This window comes from Leuciscus leuciscus (genome assembly GCF_965113295.1).
Source record: "Leuciscus leuciscus genome assembly, chromosome: 7".
NCBI lineage: Eukaryota > Metazoa > Chordata > Actinopteri > Cypriniformes > Leuciscidae > Leuciscus > Leuciscus leuciscus.
The window spans coordinates 34878402-34897151 of record NC_138731.1 but is presented as its reverse complement, the minus strand read 5'-3'; the positions used below and the strand labels follow the sequence as shown (position 1 = coordinate 34897151).

At 41.3% G+C, this 18750-nt stretch overlaps 1 protein-coding gene across 3 annotated transcripts in view; it reads right to left on the bottom strand.

Annotated features, from left to right (window-relative positions):
* Window positions 1–12039: 12039 nt before the first annotated feature.
* The window catches only part of gli2a (GLI family zinc finger 2a), a 77577-nt gene continuing 70866 nt past the window's right edge, over window positions 12040–18750 (bottom strand). For all 3 annotated transcript variants that reach the window (XM_082175933.1, XM_082175934.1, XM_082175935.1), the window contains 4 exons: window positions 17337–17501; window positions 16934–17215; window positions 15407–15743; window positions 12040–15294 (listed from right to left, as the gene is read on the bottom strand). In XM_082175933.1, the coding sequence (XP_082032059.1) occupies window positions 13151–15294; window positions 15407–15743; window positions 16934–17215; window positions 17337–17501 (2928 nt within the window). In that variant the 3' untranslated portion in view covers window positions 12040–13150. The remainder of the gene's footprint in view (window positions 15295–15406; window positions 15744–16933; window positions 17216–17336; window positions 17502–18750) is intronic.

The following is an 18750-nucleotide window of genomic DNA, read 5'->3' as shown; positions in this document are numbered from 1 at the left end:
GAGATCACAGGAAAATGACAGAATGTGGTGAAATGCCTTAAAAATAACTATTTAAAATTATTACATATTTTAAAGCATTATTTATTGTTTTGTGGTACAATACTTACATATAGAATGTAAGTGTTGTGATTTATTTTTATTTCATTGTTCATTTTTCATTTCGTTTCAGTTAATTCAAATTAATTTCATTTCATTTCAATTAATTTCATTTCATTTCATTTCATATTGAAACAAAAGTTGATTTCTCTCAGAGCAAAGCTTGTTTTGGCTGCTTGCCTCATGCTCACTCTGATCGGCTATTACATCTTCTCAGTCCATGACTCCTGGGTCATTAAAGACCTCAAAATGGCCACACTGGCCCTCAGCCCATCTCATGCTGTTTATTTGTCTACGAAATGACTATATTTAACAATAGAAGAAGCTGCCAAATTCAACAGACATAATTCAAAAACTGTTTGAAATTGTTATTTACTGATGGTTTTATCTTTCTACCTTCATGTGAAATGCTTATTATTTCAAGGAAAGCGATCAGACTTAGTAAAGTGTTACAAAGAGAAACAGTGAACTGTTCGTCATCTGAAAAACATTTGAGAATAACTGGAGATTTCCACAATAACACTGATATACTTTGGAACAATGCATTGCATTGCACGCACGCACAAAATTCTTGTACAATCTAAAAAATGCTGGATTATTATGTTTTAACCCAAATGCTGGATTCAGCCTAGTTGGGTCATTTCATTCAAGAAGTTTCTCCTCAGGAAGTTATAATATATATATATATATAGAGAGAGAGAGAGAAATGCCACCATAGGCTGCCATTCAAATTCAATTGTTGATATCAACAATTGATTTCTTACTAGTTGAAATTCCAATTTCACATATCAGAAATACAATTCTTACTAGTAAATCCTTTATTTTCGATATCAAGAATTAAATTGTCACTAGTTGATGGTGGTGTCCGTTCCGGAGACATTGGTGTCCTTTCCGGAGACGGTGGTGTCTGTGTCGGAGACTTTGGTGTCCATGCCGGAGACGGTGGTGTCCATGCCGGTGTCCGTGCCGGACTCGTTGGTATCCATTCCGGAGTCGGTGGTGTCCGTTCCGGAGACGTTGCTGTCCGTTCCAGAGGTATCCGTGCCGGACTCGTTGGTGTCCGTTCTGGAGACGGTGGTGTCCGTGCCGGAGTGTCCTTTCCAGAGATCGTGGTGTCCGTGCCGGAGACGTTGGTGTCCGTTCCGGAGATGTTGCTGTCCATTCCGGAGATGATGGTGTCCGTGCCGGAGACGGTGGTGTACGTGCCGGAGACGTTGGTGTCCATTCCGGAGACTTTGGTGTCTGTGCCAGAGACGTTGGTGTTCGTGCACTTGTCCGTGCCGGAGACGTTGGTGTCCATTCCAGAGACATTGGTGTCCGTGCTTTGGTGTCCATGCCGGAGACAGTGGTGTCCTTTCCGGAGACGTTGGTGTCTATTCCGGAGACGGTGGTGTCTGTGCCGGAGATGGCGGAGACTTGCCGGAGATGGTGGTGTCCGTGCCGGAGTCGTCAGTGTCTGTTCCGGAGACTTTGGTGTCCGTGCCGGAGACGTTGGTGTCCGTGCTGGAGTCACTGGTGTCTGTTCATGAGATGGTGGTGTCCGTGCCATAGACGTTGGTGTCCGTGCCAGAGATGGTGGCTGGTGTCCGTGCCGGAGACGTTGGTGTCCATGCCGGAGACAGCGGAGACGTGCCAGAGACGTTGGTGTCCGTGCCGGAGTCATTGGTGTCTGTTCCAGAGATGTTGGTGTCCGTGCCGGAGAAGTTGGTTTCTGTGTCTGAGACTTTGGTGTCTGATCCGGAGATGGTGGTGTCTGTGTCAGAGACTTTGGTGTCCATGCCGGAGACGGTGCTGTCCGTGCCGTTGGTATCCATTCCAGAGACTTTGTTGTCCGTGCCGGAGGCGTTGGTGTCCGTTCCGGAGACGTTGCTGTCCGTTCCAGAGGTTTCCGTGCTGGACTCGTTGGTATCTGTTCCGGAATCGTTGACTCCTGGGTCATTAGACTTTGGTCTGTGTCAGAGACTTTGGTGTCCGTGCCGGAGACGGTGCTGTCCGTGCCGGTGGTGTCCGTGCCGGACTCGTTGGTATCCGTTCCGGAGTCGTTGGTGTCCGTTCCGGGGACGTTGCTGTCCATTCCGGAGATGGTGGTGTCCGTGCCGAAGACGGTGGTGTCCGTGCACTTGTCCGTGCCGGAGACGTTGGTGTCCATTCCAGAGACTTTGTTGTCCGTGCCGGAGACGTTGGTGTCCTTGCCGGAGACAGTGGTGTTCTTTCCGGAGACGGCGGAGATGTGCCAGAGACGTTGGTGTCCGTGCCGGAGACGGTGGGTGGTGTCTGTGCCAGAGACGTTGGTGTCCGTTCCAGAGACGGTGGTGTCCGTGCCGGTGGTGTATGTGCCGGAGACTTTGGTATCTTCCAAAGATTAGAATTTTGGCGCAATTTTTTCTCTATAGAGTGTTGATATGGCATCTAGTAAATACACCAAGATTCGTCATTCTAGCATGTGTGGAAGTATTTAAAACAAGGTTTTTTTTACAACTAGCCCTGCGTTAGGTTGTGCCCCGCTCTACAACAGTTCAGCAAACGAAAGTATTAATATTAATATTAATTGATGTTAACTTAGTTAGAACAAAGTATAAATATATACTGACACAGTATTGTCAGTATTTGTTTCAACAAAACAGTAGCTCCATGAAAGCCACAGCAGAACAGCAGCACACAGCAGTGTCTGTAAATGAATCTGCGGCTTTGAACAAATTGTGAGAGTCAATACTTCAATGATTCATTCATAATTACAGCCAATTGCTTTGTTAATGAATGAATCAATGACTTGATGACTTCGTTTTTTACCATCATTGCATATTTCTCTATTGAATTTTTATTTTATTTAAAGCGTTATTTATATTATAAAGAAATTTGTAAAGGTAAAATATGCACTGGAAAAATCGATTAAAGGGATAGTTCACTTTGAAATAAAATTTTGGTATGTTTTAGCTTACCTCAAGGGCATCCAAGATGTAGGTGTCTTTTTTTCCGCAGTAGTTTCAATTTTGATATTTTTAGGTCAAACCGTTCTTGTCTGTCAGTCATATAATGCAGGTCGATGGTCACTGTCTCAAAGAGCATGCACAGAATCCAAATTAAAACAATTCCCCGTCGTCCAAATTAAACAATTCCCCATCGTAAGTACACATTGATGGCCTAAGACACGAAACGAGCGGTTTGTGTGAGAAAACGAACAGTATATACATCGTTTTTACCTCTTGTACACAGCCACGTCCAAGTGATCTGAGAGCGCGGGCGGGTATAGATATATACACTAGATGTCGCCTTGGCTACGGTTCGTTCCAATGAACTGTGAAGTCTGATTTAAAAACTGACCACTGAGATGAACCTGTCTTGCAAAGTGCACAGTGCCTGAAAACATAACATTTCTAGACTTCTGGAAATAAAAGAAATACATAAATAAACAAATAATCTGGCACAGTCCCAGAAAACATAACATTTCTGGACTTCTGGAAATAACAGAAATACATAAATAAACAAATAATGAATGCGATAAATAAATAAATATATTTCAGTTCTTAACAAAGAAGTTCACTCTCTGCAGCAGCTCAGGCGACAACAGCACCTCTAAGGTCATCATGGCCAAATTCGTGCTCTTTTGTCCATTCCGGATTAAATGAGGTCTGATGTTTCGGCCAGCTCAGCCAAGGTGTGTCGACTCCTGTGTTCCACCTCAGACCTCCAGGCCCATAGCTCCAACTTACCCTGTTGAGCAGTCGACTCCGCCTTGGCTCCAACTGGGACCGTCGTCCCCTCGGCTTCACCATGCTTCCTCGTCCCACCGGCTCTGCCTTGGTTGGGCGTCGCCCTGCCTGCGCCGCAGACTTTCGAGCCCTCCGCTGCACTTCAACTCTCCACCCCTTCGGCTCCATCTGGCTTCCCTGTGGCTTCAGCAGGGTCCTCAGTCACTCCGCCTCAATCCTCCGGCGCCCAGGTTCCACCTCGGCAGCTCATCGCTGCGGCACCGCACTGCCCTCCAGGACCTCCGTTGTTGCCTGGGTCCCTTCAGTCTCTCTGCTCCACCAGGGTCTCTAGACCTCTCGGCCCACTGGTCGTCGTACCACTAACTGTGCCTTGGCTCCTCCCACCATCAATTCCGCCTAGGGCCCACGTATCACCTGTGCTCTGGGCGTCCACCTTTTCCATCCTGCCATTGCCTCCTCCTGGTTCCTTCCACCATCAGATCCTCCATGGCGGTGTCCATCATCAACTCCTCCAGGGGTCCTTCCGCCGTCTGTTCCACCCTGGTTTCTCCTGCCTAGTTCTGGTTTTTCGCCAGGCCCTAGTCCGCCTCCAGAGCCCCCACCCTCCCTATCCCTTTGTCGATCCGTTATGGCACGATCCGTTATCCGTTCAGTGGGTGGGATTATAGACTGATCGTTATAGTTGCACCGCCTCTACTGCCGTGATATAATCATAAACTCGCCATGAACAAATGCACGACACAAACAAATGCACAATACAGGAGCAATGAAGCATATGGATTGAATGGTGTTCTTGATTCTCGGCATGTGGATGTTTTTCACTGCAAGACGAAGAAGTTTGTTTATTCAGGTTTGGTGTCTCGTGTCGCAAATACAATGACGCTGGTAGTGACGATTCTCTCTGACCAATCAGTGATCTACAGTGTTTACACGTCACATTTTAGTATCGGTACGGCTCGCTTGGAACCTTAACTGAGGTGGTACTATTTATGTGAGTCGTACCATGCAGTGGAAAAGCGCTATATGTGGAGTTTACTTTGTTTTAATAAACACGCTTCAAGTTGAATCTTTTTCACCATCATTGGACTAAAATGTGAGACTTGCACATGCCTGAGGGGACAATTGGTTACACGTGGTTTGGCACTGCAAGGATGATCAGCTGTCCTTTTTCCCTGTAGCTCTGTCTTAGGCATCTTACATCAATGGAAATTACAGTTTATTGATATGTTCACATCTGCAGTCCTCATTCTTCCCTGCAGCAGGACTATGGCATGTTCTCACAGGGGATCAGGGACCCTGGGCATCTTTCGCCATGGTGTTTTTCAGAGTAAGTGGAAAGGTTATTGTAACCATGACATTAATTGTCTCCTGCATGTCAACTATTTGTGTCTTAAGGACTTTTCACATTGTGCATGTGCAATAATTGTTTATGGTTCACTGAAAAAGCATGTCATTTTTTTTTAAAACCCTTTCCGATAAAGATCTTTAAAACTTATTTGGATAAGGTTTTTTCCATTATGGTTTATTTGTAATTATATATTATTATCTCAAACAAATAAATAGCCTAAGCAATTTTAACAGTGGCTTTTAGTCAGTCATAACCTTTGTTAATTTTAATACAATAAAATATGAATATGCCACCAGGGACTGAAGCCTTTTTCTCTGATCTAGGCATTTCTCAGATTTTTAAACTTCTGTTGAATCACTTTTAAAAAGAAAGCCTAATTTCTTATGACCCCCACCCTTGTTTTTCAAAGATCTTTTCCTCTTTACTGGCTCTGGACAAGAGAATATTTCGCCCCCCAGAGATCCTGTTCAAACACTATACTTAAAAAAAATTAAAATAAAAAGGGTTTCCAAGATCTCAGCACACTAATGATCATACTCTCCCTCTTCAGGCTGTGGATTAAGTCCAGGGTGAACTGTGAGGAAAGAGTTGGCTGTGGAATGATGGATATCAGATGGACTAGGGTAATAGCCATCTGGAACTTTATAAGTGTGATATGATGATCAGAAAATGAAATGATCATTATAATTGACATTGAACAATGACATTAATATTAACATTGAAATGGTGACCCTTGTTATGAGATATCATCAGATTCAGGTACAATGACCTGATCATGGGCGTATCCATCATTTCAGAAGGGAGGGGGACAGAAATGTCAAGTGTTAGGGTTGGTTCAGAACGCGTTTTTGCTTTGAAAAACGATAGACACGGGCAAAAACCGCAAGGTCTCGCGGTGATTCTTTCAAAAACTTATTTTAACTTGAGGGCCATATTTTTAGAGCACTGTGCCTTGCGCATGATGCTGCAAAAGACACAAGGCGTGAATGCAATGGTCAAACACATCCGTCTAGCGCTTGTTTACATAGAATAAATTTGGGAAAAGTAGCGCAGTGGAATGGAAAAACGCGTTCTGTGTGAACAGCCCCTAATAGATTTTGTCTAATTGACAGATTGAATTTTTTCTTATCTCTTGCTGCTAAATGCCTAAGAATACACTGCTGACCAATAACCAATAATTTGTGTTCTATAAAATTATAATAATTATAATAATATTTCCTGTATTTTCCTAATGACAATTTTATGATTGATGTATGCAGGCTAAACTTATGTACAGGTTTATATGCAATATCCATATTTTATCACAGAATAAGGCAGAAAACAGGCTATATTGTATAGTTTCTATACTGTAATAAAGTCTGTCAATTAGCACTGCATTATTTGTATACTTTATTGTTATGAAAATACCCTTAGATGGGTTGAAAAACACACTTAAACCATAAATTGTCGCAATCATCTGTTTATTGCATTGCCTAGTTTTTTTTAATAAAAATAAAATGTAAATCCAGTGAAATTTTTACACATTAATCAAATCTTCAACTAGGCCCATCTCTGCACTAGTACAAAATACACTGTGGTGACAATAAACAATAGTTGTTTTGTTCTTTATTCAATTTGTTTTAGAACTGCTGTCTAAACTGTCTCAGGGTAATATATGATATCTATGAGACTACTCTGGGTTAATTTTGCTTCAGTTTTATATTTTACTTATTTATTAAATAGGCAACACTTTATTATTTTTTGTGTTGTGACTAAATTTGAGCTGTTTTGCTCCAACTGCAACAGCACAATCACATGTCCGACATTTTGCCTCGAAAACGAACAAAATCTTAACCCAAACAAATTGAATTCTGTTCTACAGGTGTGAGTAAATGTGATACTTACCTACAGAGTCTATTCTCAAAACATTACTACATTTGTTTCTCAGTCAAAGCATTAATGTTGTAAATGTATTCATATCGCAGGCTCTATTTGGTATCAAAGTAAGTTGTTTGCGCTCAAAAAAGAACACTAGTAGTTTTTCAGGTTATGAATTGTTTAATTTGATAGGTTTTGCCATTAAGAAATGCAATCTTTACATGGGAAATTCCCCTGGGAATCGTTGAGGGTCCTAGAGATAGGGATGAAGGTATCTGCATGAATACATTTATGACTCCATTTTGGATTCCTAGAGTAAACAAATTTTTGGTCTGAATATTTTTTTTTTTTTAAGTGTGCGGACAACTTCTGTTTAGCAAGTTTTACCTTTCTTAATCTTCAAGATATATTTAGCCTTTTCACTAAAGAGATGCTACACTGACATTATGACAAGTACAGAGTTGAATGGATGTTTATTAAATAAAAAGTACTTTTGTTAGCAGGCCTAAAATAGTCAACAGATCTCACTTTCCTAGTGCAGTGCTCGGTGCTTAAAGTCACAGATCAAAGTGAGGAGCTCTTATTGTTCAGCTCACACTACACACAATGTCACCATTCATGCATGGATGTCTTTTAAGCCAAAAGCCTCTCATAACCCAAAGCATTGCTGGGTAAGGAGAGGAGGGTGCACTTGCGCCCCAAACCCTGACCCGGTCAGACGTCTTTGATCCCGAAGCCTGTGTTCTTCGCGAGCGTCCTTTGATGGAAAGTATTATTAACCAACACAATGAAAGTACAGAGGACAGGCCGCAGTAAAGTGGATTAGTTTAATGTGATGACCTTCTCCTGAGGTCAAATTGAGACCATTTTTTAATGCACTGAAACAGCACTTGAAGCCTTTATGATGCAGGGATATATGATGAAATGATATATCATAAAAGCTGGTACAGGTGGCAAGTTATTCCTAGAATAAATATATGTTTTGCATATTTTGTCCGTCCCTGAAATACCTTTTCGTCTTGGCCTAAAAATGAAACCCCTTAACCGGGCAACTGACCTTTTCTCAGCAGTTCGATGTCTTCCTAAGATGGGACCACTGCACAATGTCCATGGGACTTTTCAAAAGTTTGAGGTCAGTAAGATTTAAAAAAAAGAAAATAAATGAATACTTCTATTCAGCAAGGGTGCATTAAATTGATTAAAAGTGACAGTTAAGATTTTTACAATATTAAAAAAGATTTTGATTGCAAATTAACACTAGCTGTTTTTTGTTTTTTTTCTATAAAGAATATCATGGTTTCCACAAAAATATTACAAATGCAGTTTTGGTGAGCATATAACATTACACGTGAGCGTTCCAAAAACATGAAAAAAAAACCTTACCAACCCCAAACTTTGGAAACATGTACCAATACAGTACTGTTGGACAAACTTTTCTGGAATCATCAGTGTGGTTCCTTATCATCAGTTGCTAGTCAACTCCACTTTCATGCTATCCTCCTGTTCTTCATGCTTCAGAGATTTACCCTGGGGCTATTTTTCCTCCATCATTTCTCTGAGAGAATAAAGAATTACAAGGCAAGAGAAATTATTTGGATGTGGATCAAATAAATCCTCAACAACATTTTTCTGTAAGGCTGGAATTATATAATTCGCTCCCTATGCATATCAGCGTACCAGTCTCCACGATTCGCAGCTATTCAACTAAAATCAATAATTCAAACTATAGGAAGTGCTCAGTATGCATTTAGTTTTTGTTCATTTTCAAACTAGGTTGTCATACAAATTTAGAAATAAATGCTGTTACACAATGCACACAACTACTTCCGCGTTCTAGTTAGTACATATCGGGGGTTTCCGGTTAGAGCGTTCAGTGAACCTACATACATGAGAATGCAGATTATCACTATGTTTTATGGCTGCCAATTGATTAAAACAATGAATAATGTTCTCTGTATTAATTATCTTGCCTGCTGAAATGTTCCTATAAATATATTTTCTTTCCAACTGTGCATTCTGAATAATAAATAGGCTAAATATATATTTATCCACTAAGCTGCAGCAGTCCTATGTTCGTCTTCTCATTAACAGTTTTTTTCTTCTCTTTCTGACATTTCATACCTGTTGGGTTTACATTTTTAAATGAAATTGACTATTAAAAGGATTGCTTGTGTGCGCTGGTGTTTATTCCAGTCTTTTAAAATAGTTGAATGAATGAATGCTCGCGAGGTGCCTGTAACAATGTTAAATAGGCTAGGCTATTTAATCAATAATGTAAGCTTAGAGGAGAATGACAGTCAACTACTTTGAATATTATAGCATTTTGGGCATAAACATGTAAATAGTGAAAAGATTGACATTGAAAAATGACACAGAATGATTCAAATATTTAATCCAAATAAATAAATGTTCATGGTTCGAACTGATGTTATTCATCTGTTCTCATCAGGGGGCCAATCCATCACCCGGAAAGTGTACCACCCCTGGGGGCCGCCATTGGCTAACAAGCCATCACCTGCTGTTAGCATTCCATTGACTCGCATTCATTTTGGCGTCACTTTGACAGTGAATAACTTTACATCTGAGGCGTTTAAAGACTCTATTTGTCCATTGTTTATTTCTAAAGAAACACGACAATGTATAAAAGGCTCCATTACCTTGTATCTTACGTTATGGCCCCGTAGATGCAGTTTTTGTAAAAATAGGCTAACGATTGCGTCATAACCACGTGACTCTCTGGAAATTACCGTATAGACAGGAAGAGAAGCTCGCAGTCAATCGGGGGACGTGGAGGCATAAAGTCCGATAAAGTCAAGGGAGAAGCCCATAGAGAGTCATAAAGTTGCTCCTGCTCCTAGCTCATGGACAGCTCTTACTCACGCTCTCCGTCTCTGCAAGATTCGGAAGGGAGTGATTCAGATTTCTCTTGGCACAGCTACTAGAAGACTTACAACTGCCAGATAGGTTGCTCACGTCACATCCACGTCGTCAAGCTCAGTTTGAGTCTGCGCAGTACGCTCAGCCATCAGGAAGTGAGTGCTTCTAATGGGCTTCACTTTTCTCCGTTGAAATCTATGGGGTCGCTGTGTCCATTTCTTTTACTGTCTATGGTTCTCATACACTTCAGTGTCGTGGTCACTATAGTTTAGACCAGTGGTTCTCAACCTTTTTTGGGCCAGCCCCCCCTATCCATTATCCAGGTCCCTGTAATTTATGATTACAACAAAAATGCCTGACCAGTAAATTACTTGGTGAACAAAGAAAACATTTTGGCATTAGGCATTGGCAATAGTTAAGTTAAATAAAGTTTTATCGTATAAATAGAATTTAGTTTAATTTTAAAATTCATCGCCGGAGTGAATGGGAACATGATTTATTGAAAATATTTGAAAATATATAAGTGGTTCTAAAGTCAATAATTTTTTAATGGCTTGTCAACTTTCCATTCTTCCGCGCGAAACATATTTTTGAGCACGTGAATGCTGATTCTTGTCAGCGCTGGATTCTAGTCAGTGCTTGAGCGCTGGTCTATGACTGGAAATATAATAAAGTCGTTGCAAAAGAAACAATACATAGCTTACATGTTGCATTAAACTGGCAGATTGTAGAATGTTGTAGGCAATTATTCTACAAGTAATTACATGTTTAATCTTGTCTTGCCTGGATCTTTGGTGTAAACTCGTGAACACCTGAACGCCCCCCTTTCAAAGATCTTGCTTCCCCGTTGTTCTCTGAACCGCCCCCATTGAGAACCACTAGTTTAGATGAACACTGACCCTGTGGTGAAATAATCACCTCACTGCAGTACACGAGATCCAGGGGGCGGAGTTGAATCCAGATCTAAGGGGTGGAGATTGGTAGGTTTAGGGGTGGGTTTAGGGATCAGGGGGTGGAGATGGGTAGGTTTAGGGATCAGCGGGTGGAGATGGGTAGGTTTAGGTATATGTAAGGTGGGAGGAGTTGGATCCAGATCCAACTCCTACCCCTGGATTTCGTGTTCTGCAGTGAGGACCATCTCGAAATAATGGTGCATTTTTAATACCCTAGAAAATTCTGCTCACAGTAAACATCAGAATATACCTTCTCCTGTCAATAAAAATTGCCACATTTTTAAATCTTATTGAGGACACTCATTTTAGGTGGAGTTTGTTCAACTCATTGACCACAGTATTGAAAGTAAACATAACCGGAAATAAGTGAGGTGTACTATTTCCAAACGGAAGTGCATCACAAAGCTCAGTGCATATGGTCCATTAAAGGAACACGCCAACTTTTTGGGACTTTAGCTTATTCACCGTATCCCCCAGAGTTAGATAAGTCCATATACCCTTTTCATCTGCGGAGTGATTTACTCCAACTCTGAGCGAACTCTCTGCTCCTCACCACGGGGCTTCTCAGGTGCTGCGAGCAAATCACTCCGCCCAAGTAGCAGTGCTTCGCCTTCTGAGAATATAGTTCCCAGTATATACGGTTAGAAGATGGCTGTCTCTCATGTGACCTTGTTATTTGTACACGCTGTGACTATACAAATCACAACATGTAAATAGGAAAATGTTGGCATTATTTTGTCACTTATGGGGAGCAGTATGCTAGCTGGAGCCGTTTACCTCCAGTCTTTGTGCTAAGCTAGGCTAGCGGTGGGTGCGTCAGACAGAGTTACGGCACGCACAGAGATGAAAAGGGTATGTATGGATTTGTCTAACTCTGAGGGATACGGTGAATAAGCTAAAGTCCCATAAAGTCGCCGTGTTCCTTTAAGGCAGTTAACAGAGTGCAATGCCCTCTTACAGTACACATCCACAAAATACCTAAACCTATACAAATGAACAGATATATATCTGTGCTATGACAAGCTCATGGTGATATTATTACCTTTTGCTACTGCATTTTAATGAACTTTAAAAAATTTAAAACACTTTGCACTTTTTCCACACTTATTTCTTAAATTCAAAAGAGTGCGATAGAGATCTTCTGAAACAATACCTGCTCCACAAGGAGCAGACAGAAGAAGATACTAAACAAACCCAGTAAACAGAAAAGTTAAGATGCTTTATTGAAAATGTACAAAAGCTATACATATGCTGAGTTCTGCAAATGGCATTACAAAATACCAACCAACGCCGATAGTTTAGACTTTCAGAATCGCTCTGTCCTTGGTGGGAATTTCTTGTAACGGTCCTAAATCAAAGGCAGAAGTCATTTTAGTATGTGCCTGTGGTTTATCACAAGCTCAAGAGGGTGATGGACCTGTTAATTGGGATGCGATGTCCGCTGAGAGCATACAGAGTACTTGCATATTCCTTTAAAGACATCTCAAATGGACACACGGGTTGCAGTCCATGGACGCAATGCTGCCCTTCAACATCACACAGCCAGATGAGAAGGAACTACAGAGATCTGAAACTCCTGGAGCATGCTTTGAGGGAATCTGTCAATACAGATGAAATTGACCTGCTCCAAGGAAATGTGCAGACATTTATGTCCATCAGTTTCTTATAATTCCCCTTAGGAGTGACAAGGGGGTATATCAGAGCATTGTGCACATTATGAAGAAGCATGTGCAGTTAATATGCAGTACACATAATTTAAAGCATGAAGGATATGGAATAACTATAAACAAAACAGCAAAATGCAATAAAAATATCCATAACTCTATTAGTTTAGCTACATACCAGATTACATAGCATTATATGAGTTTAAATCTTATTACTTCTTTTATGTGAGGCACTTAGTGAATTTCAGTGCACTGTTGAGAAAGGGAAAATCAGACTTATACAAGTCCAATAACCATTACCCTGATGTACACTAATAAGCATTAACAAACAAACTTACATAAAACATATATGGCTTTGTGAAACATCATCTTGAGGTTTTTGCCAGCCTGGTTGCATACAACAGTTGTGTTAGCAAATGTCTGATAATGTAATTGACAGTGTCCACCTGAATGCTGCAAGTTTAACTTTTGCAAGATACTGTACTTCAGTGCCTTTGCTCATGAAATAATGCATAAACATGTTTTTCTCCCCTTTAGAGAACAAATTAGAGTTCATTTTTATTCTTTGTCACTTTATTGTTCAATGTCTTTACATTTAAAGAACATTAAAAGCCACCCCTGATTTTTGAATAAATTCTTTAATTCTCAAGCCATCATGTTTAAGAATTTGCTTTCCTCTGCAAGGGCCGTTAACATTGAGCTCATGTCACCAATGGCCATGTTGCCAATACCTGCCGGTATCGAGGCTAAAGTAACAGAGTTGCGAGGGGTGGTGAGCCGTGAGGAATTCTGCGAAAGACTCTGCAGAATACCCGGACTTAATGTGCCAGACATTAGGCTTGAATGGTCTCCATCATCCAAAATGGCATCGAAGTCTATTTGAGTGTGCTCAAGGGTTTGAGTGGAGTCTACTGTGCTGGTGACCTGATTAACCCCAGGAGACGCCATCGTAGACACTGAAGCAACAGGGGCTTGGTTTGCGCACGGGGACATGGGTGAACCGTAATCCACACTGGGGTCCAACATATGGATCTCTCCTGAATAATACACAGTGCCGTTCCCATTGCTGTGTTGACCAAAGTCACCTGGTCTCTTTGGGATAGCTTCTGAGGAGTTGGCGTTAGACAGGGAGCAACCATTCTGCTGAACCATACCTGACCCTGAGTGTTGCCTATTCAAAGGTTTGGGCTCGGATGGAGGTCTGGGTTGTATCAGTCCTCTGCCTGCATTTTGACTGGCAGTCTGAGTAAGGGGAACATAACTTTGCTGGTTGGCGTTATTCATATGTGTAAAGTTTGATCTGAAATTCTGCATCTGTTGGTTTTGCACCGCTCTTCCATTGGGCGGACCCATGCTGTTGCATGTTAGGTGTTGACTGGAGTTGAAATTGAGGTCCTGCCGATATACCGGTTGAGGGTTTACTTGCTCGGCGAGATTCTGACATGGATTGGTAATAGACTGCCGACACAGCTGGACAGAGTTCATCCTCTGGATGGTCCTCTGTGGATAACCCTGTTGCATGCTAGCCAGATTCTGGCTCATTGATACAATCTGTTGATTAGAGCCAAAGCCCTGGTAAGGGCCAAAATTCTGCTTCTGCTGAACAACTGCCAAGTTCCCTCTGAGTTGTTGCTGCTTTGGAAGCCTTGCATTTGTTTCTACAGAACCAGAACTGACCTCGTTCCATTGCACAGGCATGTTGTTCTTGTTCATGTCTTGCGTATTGGCCATTTGCTCTGGATGTGAGCAAATAGGCTCTACATGGCTTCCATTGTTGCTTGTCATGCTAATTCGCCGTTGCCCGTAGAACTGTTGTTGTTGAGAGGTCATATTACCATGGAAGTCTAGTGCATGACCACCATTGAAAGAAATACCTGGGTCCTGATTTGAGCTACCATTCTGGGACCTGAGGTACTGTACCATGTCATCGGGAAGCACCAAATCATCCTCTTGCTGATCACCTCCATCACTGGCCATATTCTCCATTAAAACGTTCTCTGAAATACTAGGAGGCCTTTGGCTGAAGGAATGACGGTGCAAGCTGCCATCAGAACAAGCGTTGCCCTGCAAGTTGAAAGCACGTCGATCTAATGCAGGCAGACGAGAAAAGTTCATGTTGCTGATGCTGTTGAATCGCTGAACCCTTGGCAAGGAGAGCGGGTCGAAAGTTGTTCGACGAACAGGATCACTTGCTCGTCGCAGAAGATTAGCCTGAACTTCATGAGGCATCATGCCAGGGGCACTGTAGCCGGTGTCACTGCAGCGTCTTGAGTTGACTACACCCTGGGAATGGTGCAAATGTGTTGAACTTTCTTGCGAGTCGTTGTACAGGGCCATTCTAGTTCTAAGACTCATGCGATCCATGTTCGGTAGAGGTGTTGGTGGCGCACCCCCTGTGGCTGCAGCGTATTTTGCCTTGAGACGGTAGTGTTGTGCCGGCGTGAGATTTAGTAAACTTGGGAGTCCACCTGCACCACCGCAGTGGCTAGCTTCACTGGAGCGCCGTGACATATCTGTGGAGATGGGGTCATAGGAATCTGCTGAGCTGATGTTGTTGTTGCGGATTCCAAATTGCGAAGTATCGCTAGAGCGACGACTGGAGTAGCAGGGTGAAATACCAGAGGACCGACGACTTAGCGTGTATGCTGAGCTCATCGTGCTGGTGGAGCTGTCTCTGCGCTCATGCAGCTGATTTAGAATTGTCATCTCATACGAAGACAAATCTCCTGAACGTTGGGTTGGAGGTCCAGGCATCTGAGTGCCCATATTTGAAGTCTCCAGCAATGAGTCTAAAAAACATTAATGAGAGTAATGTTACTTTCTCACAAAGCATGAGAATGCAAACATGGAACTCAATTTCCAAAGTAATAAAATCACCCATTTTTTGGCTGCAGGACTCACCAATAGTGGGCATTGGAGGCAGCTTGGTATTTCGGACTTGAGGTGAAGCATTCGCCCAGGAGCAGGAGTCTCTTACAGTTTTTAGTTTTTCCTTCTTGATGTGATCAAGATGTAGTAGTCCTCCCCTGTTTTTACGCAGCAGAAGACCTACTCCTGCAGAAGAACCCGGAGAACCGGTAGAATCTACAACAGGCATGTCATCTAAAGCATTCAGGTCCCCCAAACTGCCTCCACTGTGCATGGCCATCTCTACTCCACTGTCATTGTTGGTGGCACTGCCAAGTGGCGATGGCTCACTGCTACATGATGACTGACCACCAGGGCTGGACTGGTACATCTACAGAAGGACAGTAATAAGCAAAGGTCAGTTCCACAGTTCCATTTAAATCACAGAATCAGTGACATTTGTGGAATTAAGGAAAAAATGGTCATGTGAAATGGAAACATTCAGATGTTTGCTGCCTCGTATTTATTATCTGGTTAATGAAATCTTGAAATAAAACTAATACTAAATATTTGTATTAGCATTAAGATTAGTTCTTCATTAATGTTAGATACAAACTTGTGTAAGGGCAAGTTCCTTTGGGTTTCTCCTTGTGAAATGTACAGCTTACTTGCATATAAGGGAAAATGTTTAAATATTCTTTTTTCTTTTTAAAATGTTTCTACTGATAGTCTACAATAAACTGAATTGATAGTTATTTAATAGTTCTACAGAGAATTAACTTTTTACACTAAAAGCAGGATGTGACAAGGGCAAAAGTGTTGGCCTCTATCATAGCACGCAATGAAGTTAACATCAAATCACTTCTTTTACAACTTTTATTTAGTTTCGGTTACAAAGATTTTCACAGTACAACTAAATCAAACATTATTGAAATTGTTTTTTTTTAAAGTATTGACTTTGCCATGCATTAAAAAGAGATTTCTCCAGTGCTCACCTTAGTACAGTCTGTCCATTATTTTCAAAGAGAAGCAAGTTAGTTAAGAAGAAAGGACAGTGTTAGTATATTAGTAGAGGAAATGGTTAGTACATTAGTTTGAATTCTGCATTAAGAGCATTCCACACAGTACACGATAAACAGCAAGCTCTGCACATGCTGCATTTCTGCATGAGGTGATTTCTGTAAATACTGCGTATCTTACATGCAAAAAACTAATATCTTAGTAAACAAAAATAAGTAGTTATAGCATTTATCCCTCCATAAAATAGATTAGACACAATTTTAAATTTTAACTAGCAGCATCATGGAGCAGCAACAATGGGCATTGTTTTCTCTTCCGTGTTATTTGACCAGATAAAAGTTAAATAATTAATTGATTGTACTGGTTGTGAATAACATCAACTTCGATTGTTCAATAACATACCACAGTAATTAATCTTTTACTGCCTCTCTCCCATTGGAAAATGATCTGGGACCTTGTGCTTACCATGCACCGTGTAAAACTGCTTTTAGTCAAAAACTTTGACAGAACCTCTCATCAGAGATGTAATCATTTGTTAAGAACGAAACTGACTATTCTTACCACTGTGTTTTCCGTCTTGATAGACTTGACATGTTGGCAATCCTCCACTCCTCGGGTGGTGCTGTTGGCCTCCCCTAACCCGTCTGCTCTTCCCCTTGCATGCTTTGTGTGGGCCTCATTTTCTCCATTGCCTTTAGGGGGATGAGGTTTAGGTGGTACATCACCACGTTGCTTCTTAGTGACATGTGCTTCTGGACCATGAACAGTCTTCACATGTTTCCTGAGAGAACTGGGGTCTGTATAGCGTTTTGTGCAACCTGGGATCTTACACACATATGGTTTCTGCAAAGGAATGACAGATAGCTTTCAGAGTGCAATCAAATCTGACTTAAATCAAATCTCTTGGTCTCAATGAGATGGGAAACAAGATGCACATAATGAAACCAATGTTGAATGCTCAAACCTCATTTGAGTGTGTGCGGTTCTGGTGCTTGGCTCGGTCTGAAGCATTGGAAAACGCCTTGTTGCAACCCTCATGCTCGCATACATAAGGTTTCTCCCCTGTGTGGGACCTCAAGTGAGTTTTGAGGTTTTCCAGTCGAGAATAAGCTTTCGAACAACCTTCAAACTAGACAGAGAAAGTAAGAGAAAGAGAAAAGCAAGTCATTACATCAGCCCTCTTCAGTCTGAACCCAAAATCAAACAGCTTTATGAGTGAATCTCATAAAACCTGTCAAGAACATGTCTGGGTTATATTGCACCCCTAAATCAAAAATCAAATAAGAAATTATATTTTTCTTAAAAGACATTGTAGTCTATTGGACAATGAAACATATTTGCTATACAATTATCATTACCATAATGAAACAATTTGTTTTTGTTAAAATGTGACCTGGATATGTTTTCACCCTCAAAGAAACATTTTTTATTGTGACATCTTTGATAATTTTGCTTGTTCAGACCATGCCATCCTCAGTTATTATGATAAATCTATTGGGCTTTATAACTTCAGTCAAATTTAATAAAGAACCATGGCACCTTCCTCTCCTCAGACTTTAATTATGTCTTCAACCTGTCAATCAGCACGCTCAGAAGTTCACTTTTTAATAGGATCTCAAGCCACTAAAATTGGCTGGAAACGCAAGACAGCAGAGCAGAGTGCCTTCATGATGTTTTAGGAAAATAAAAGTAGCCAAGATGAAAATGTGTCCTGTTTAAAATCATATGTTTTGCTGAAATAAGAAACAATACTATTTCTGTAAAGCAATAGCTTGCTCTACTTGTGAGTCCAGAAATAGATGTGTGTATTCTTGCAATTAAAGTTAAAGGCGGTATAGATTTTTAAATAGTGAGGGGGAGGTAGTAAGTGTGGTTACACTTTATTTCGATAGTCCACTTTAGACATTCTCCTAACTATAAGTAACTTCGCAACTATGTGTCAACTAAATCTCATTAATTTGCAATCTCATTAATTTGCAACTACATATCAACTAACTCTCTTTAGAGCAGTGATTGTTAAGTCTGACGTCACGCGTGACGTTTAGCCTTTTCCGGGTCCAAGCGCTCCTCTCGTCCAGAAATAACAATGGTGGAACCTGTAAATTTATTTACGATCACGTCCTTCTTAGTGAGGCACCCTTAGCGGTCAAAAAGGGTTTAAATTCCTTTAACACCAACAGAGTGGTTAGTGAAGCTCATCACTCAGGTGGCATAATTAAGGGTAGAGTCCAGGCATCAATGAAAAAGAAGATTTACGAGGTTGAAGTGAGTTAGCTCGGGACACGGGACACAGCACTGCGGCATTGTAAAAACACTCAATAATAACCAAAACACTAGCGAAAGACGGACGAGCTCAGCGCTGTCATAAATCACAACTA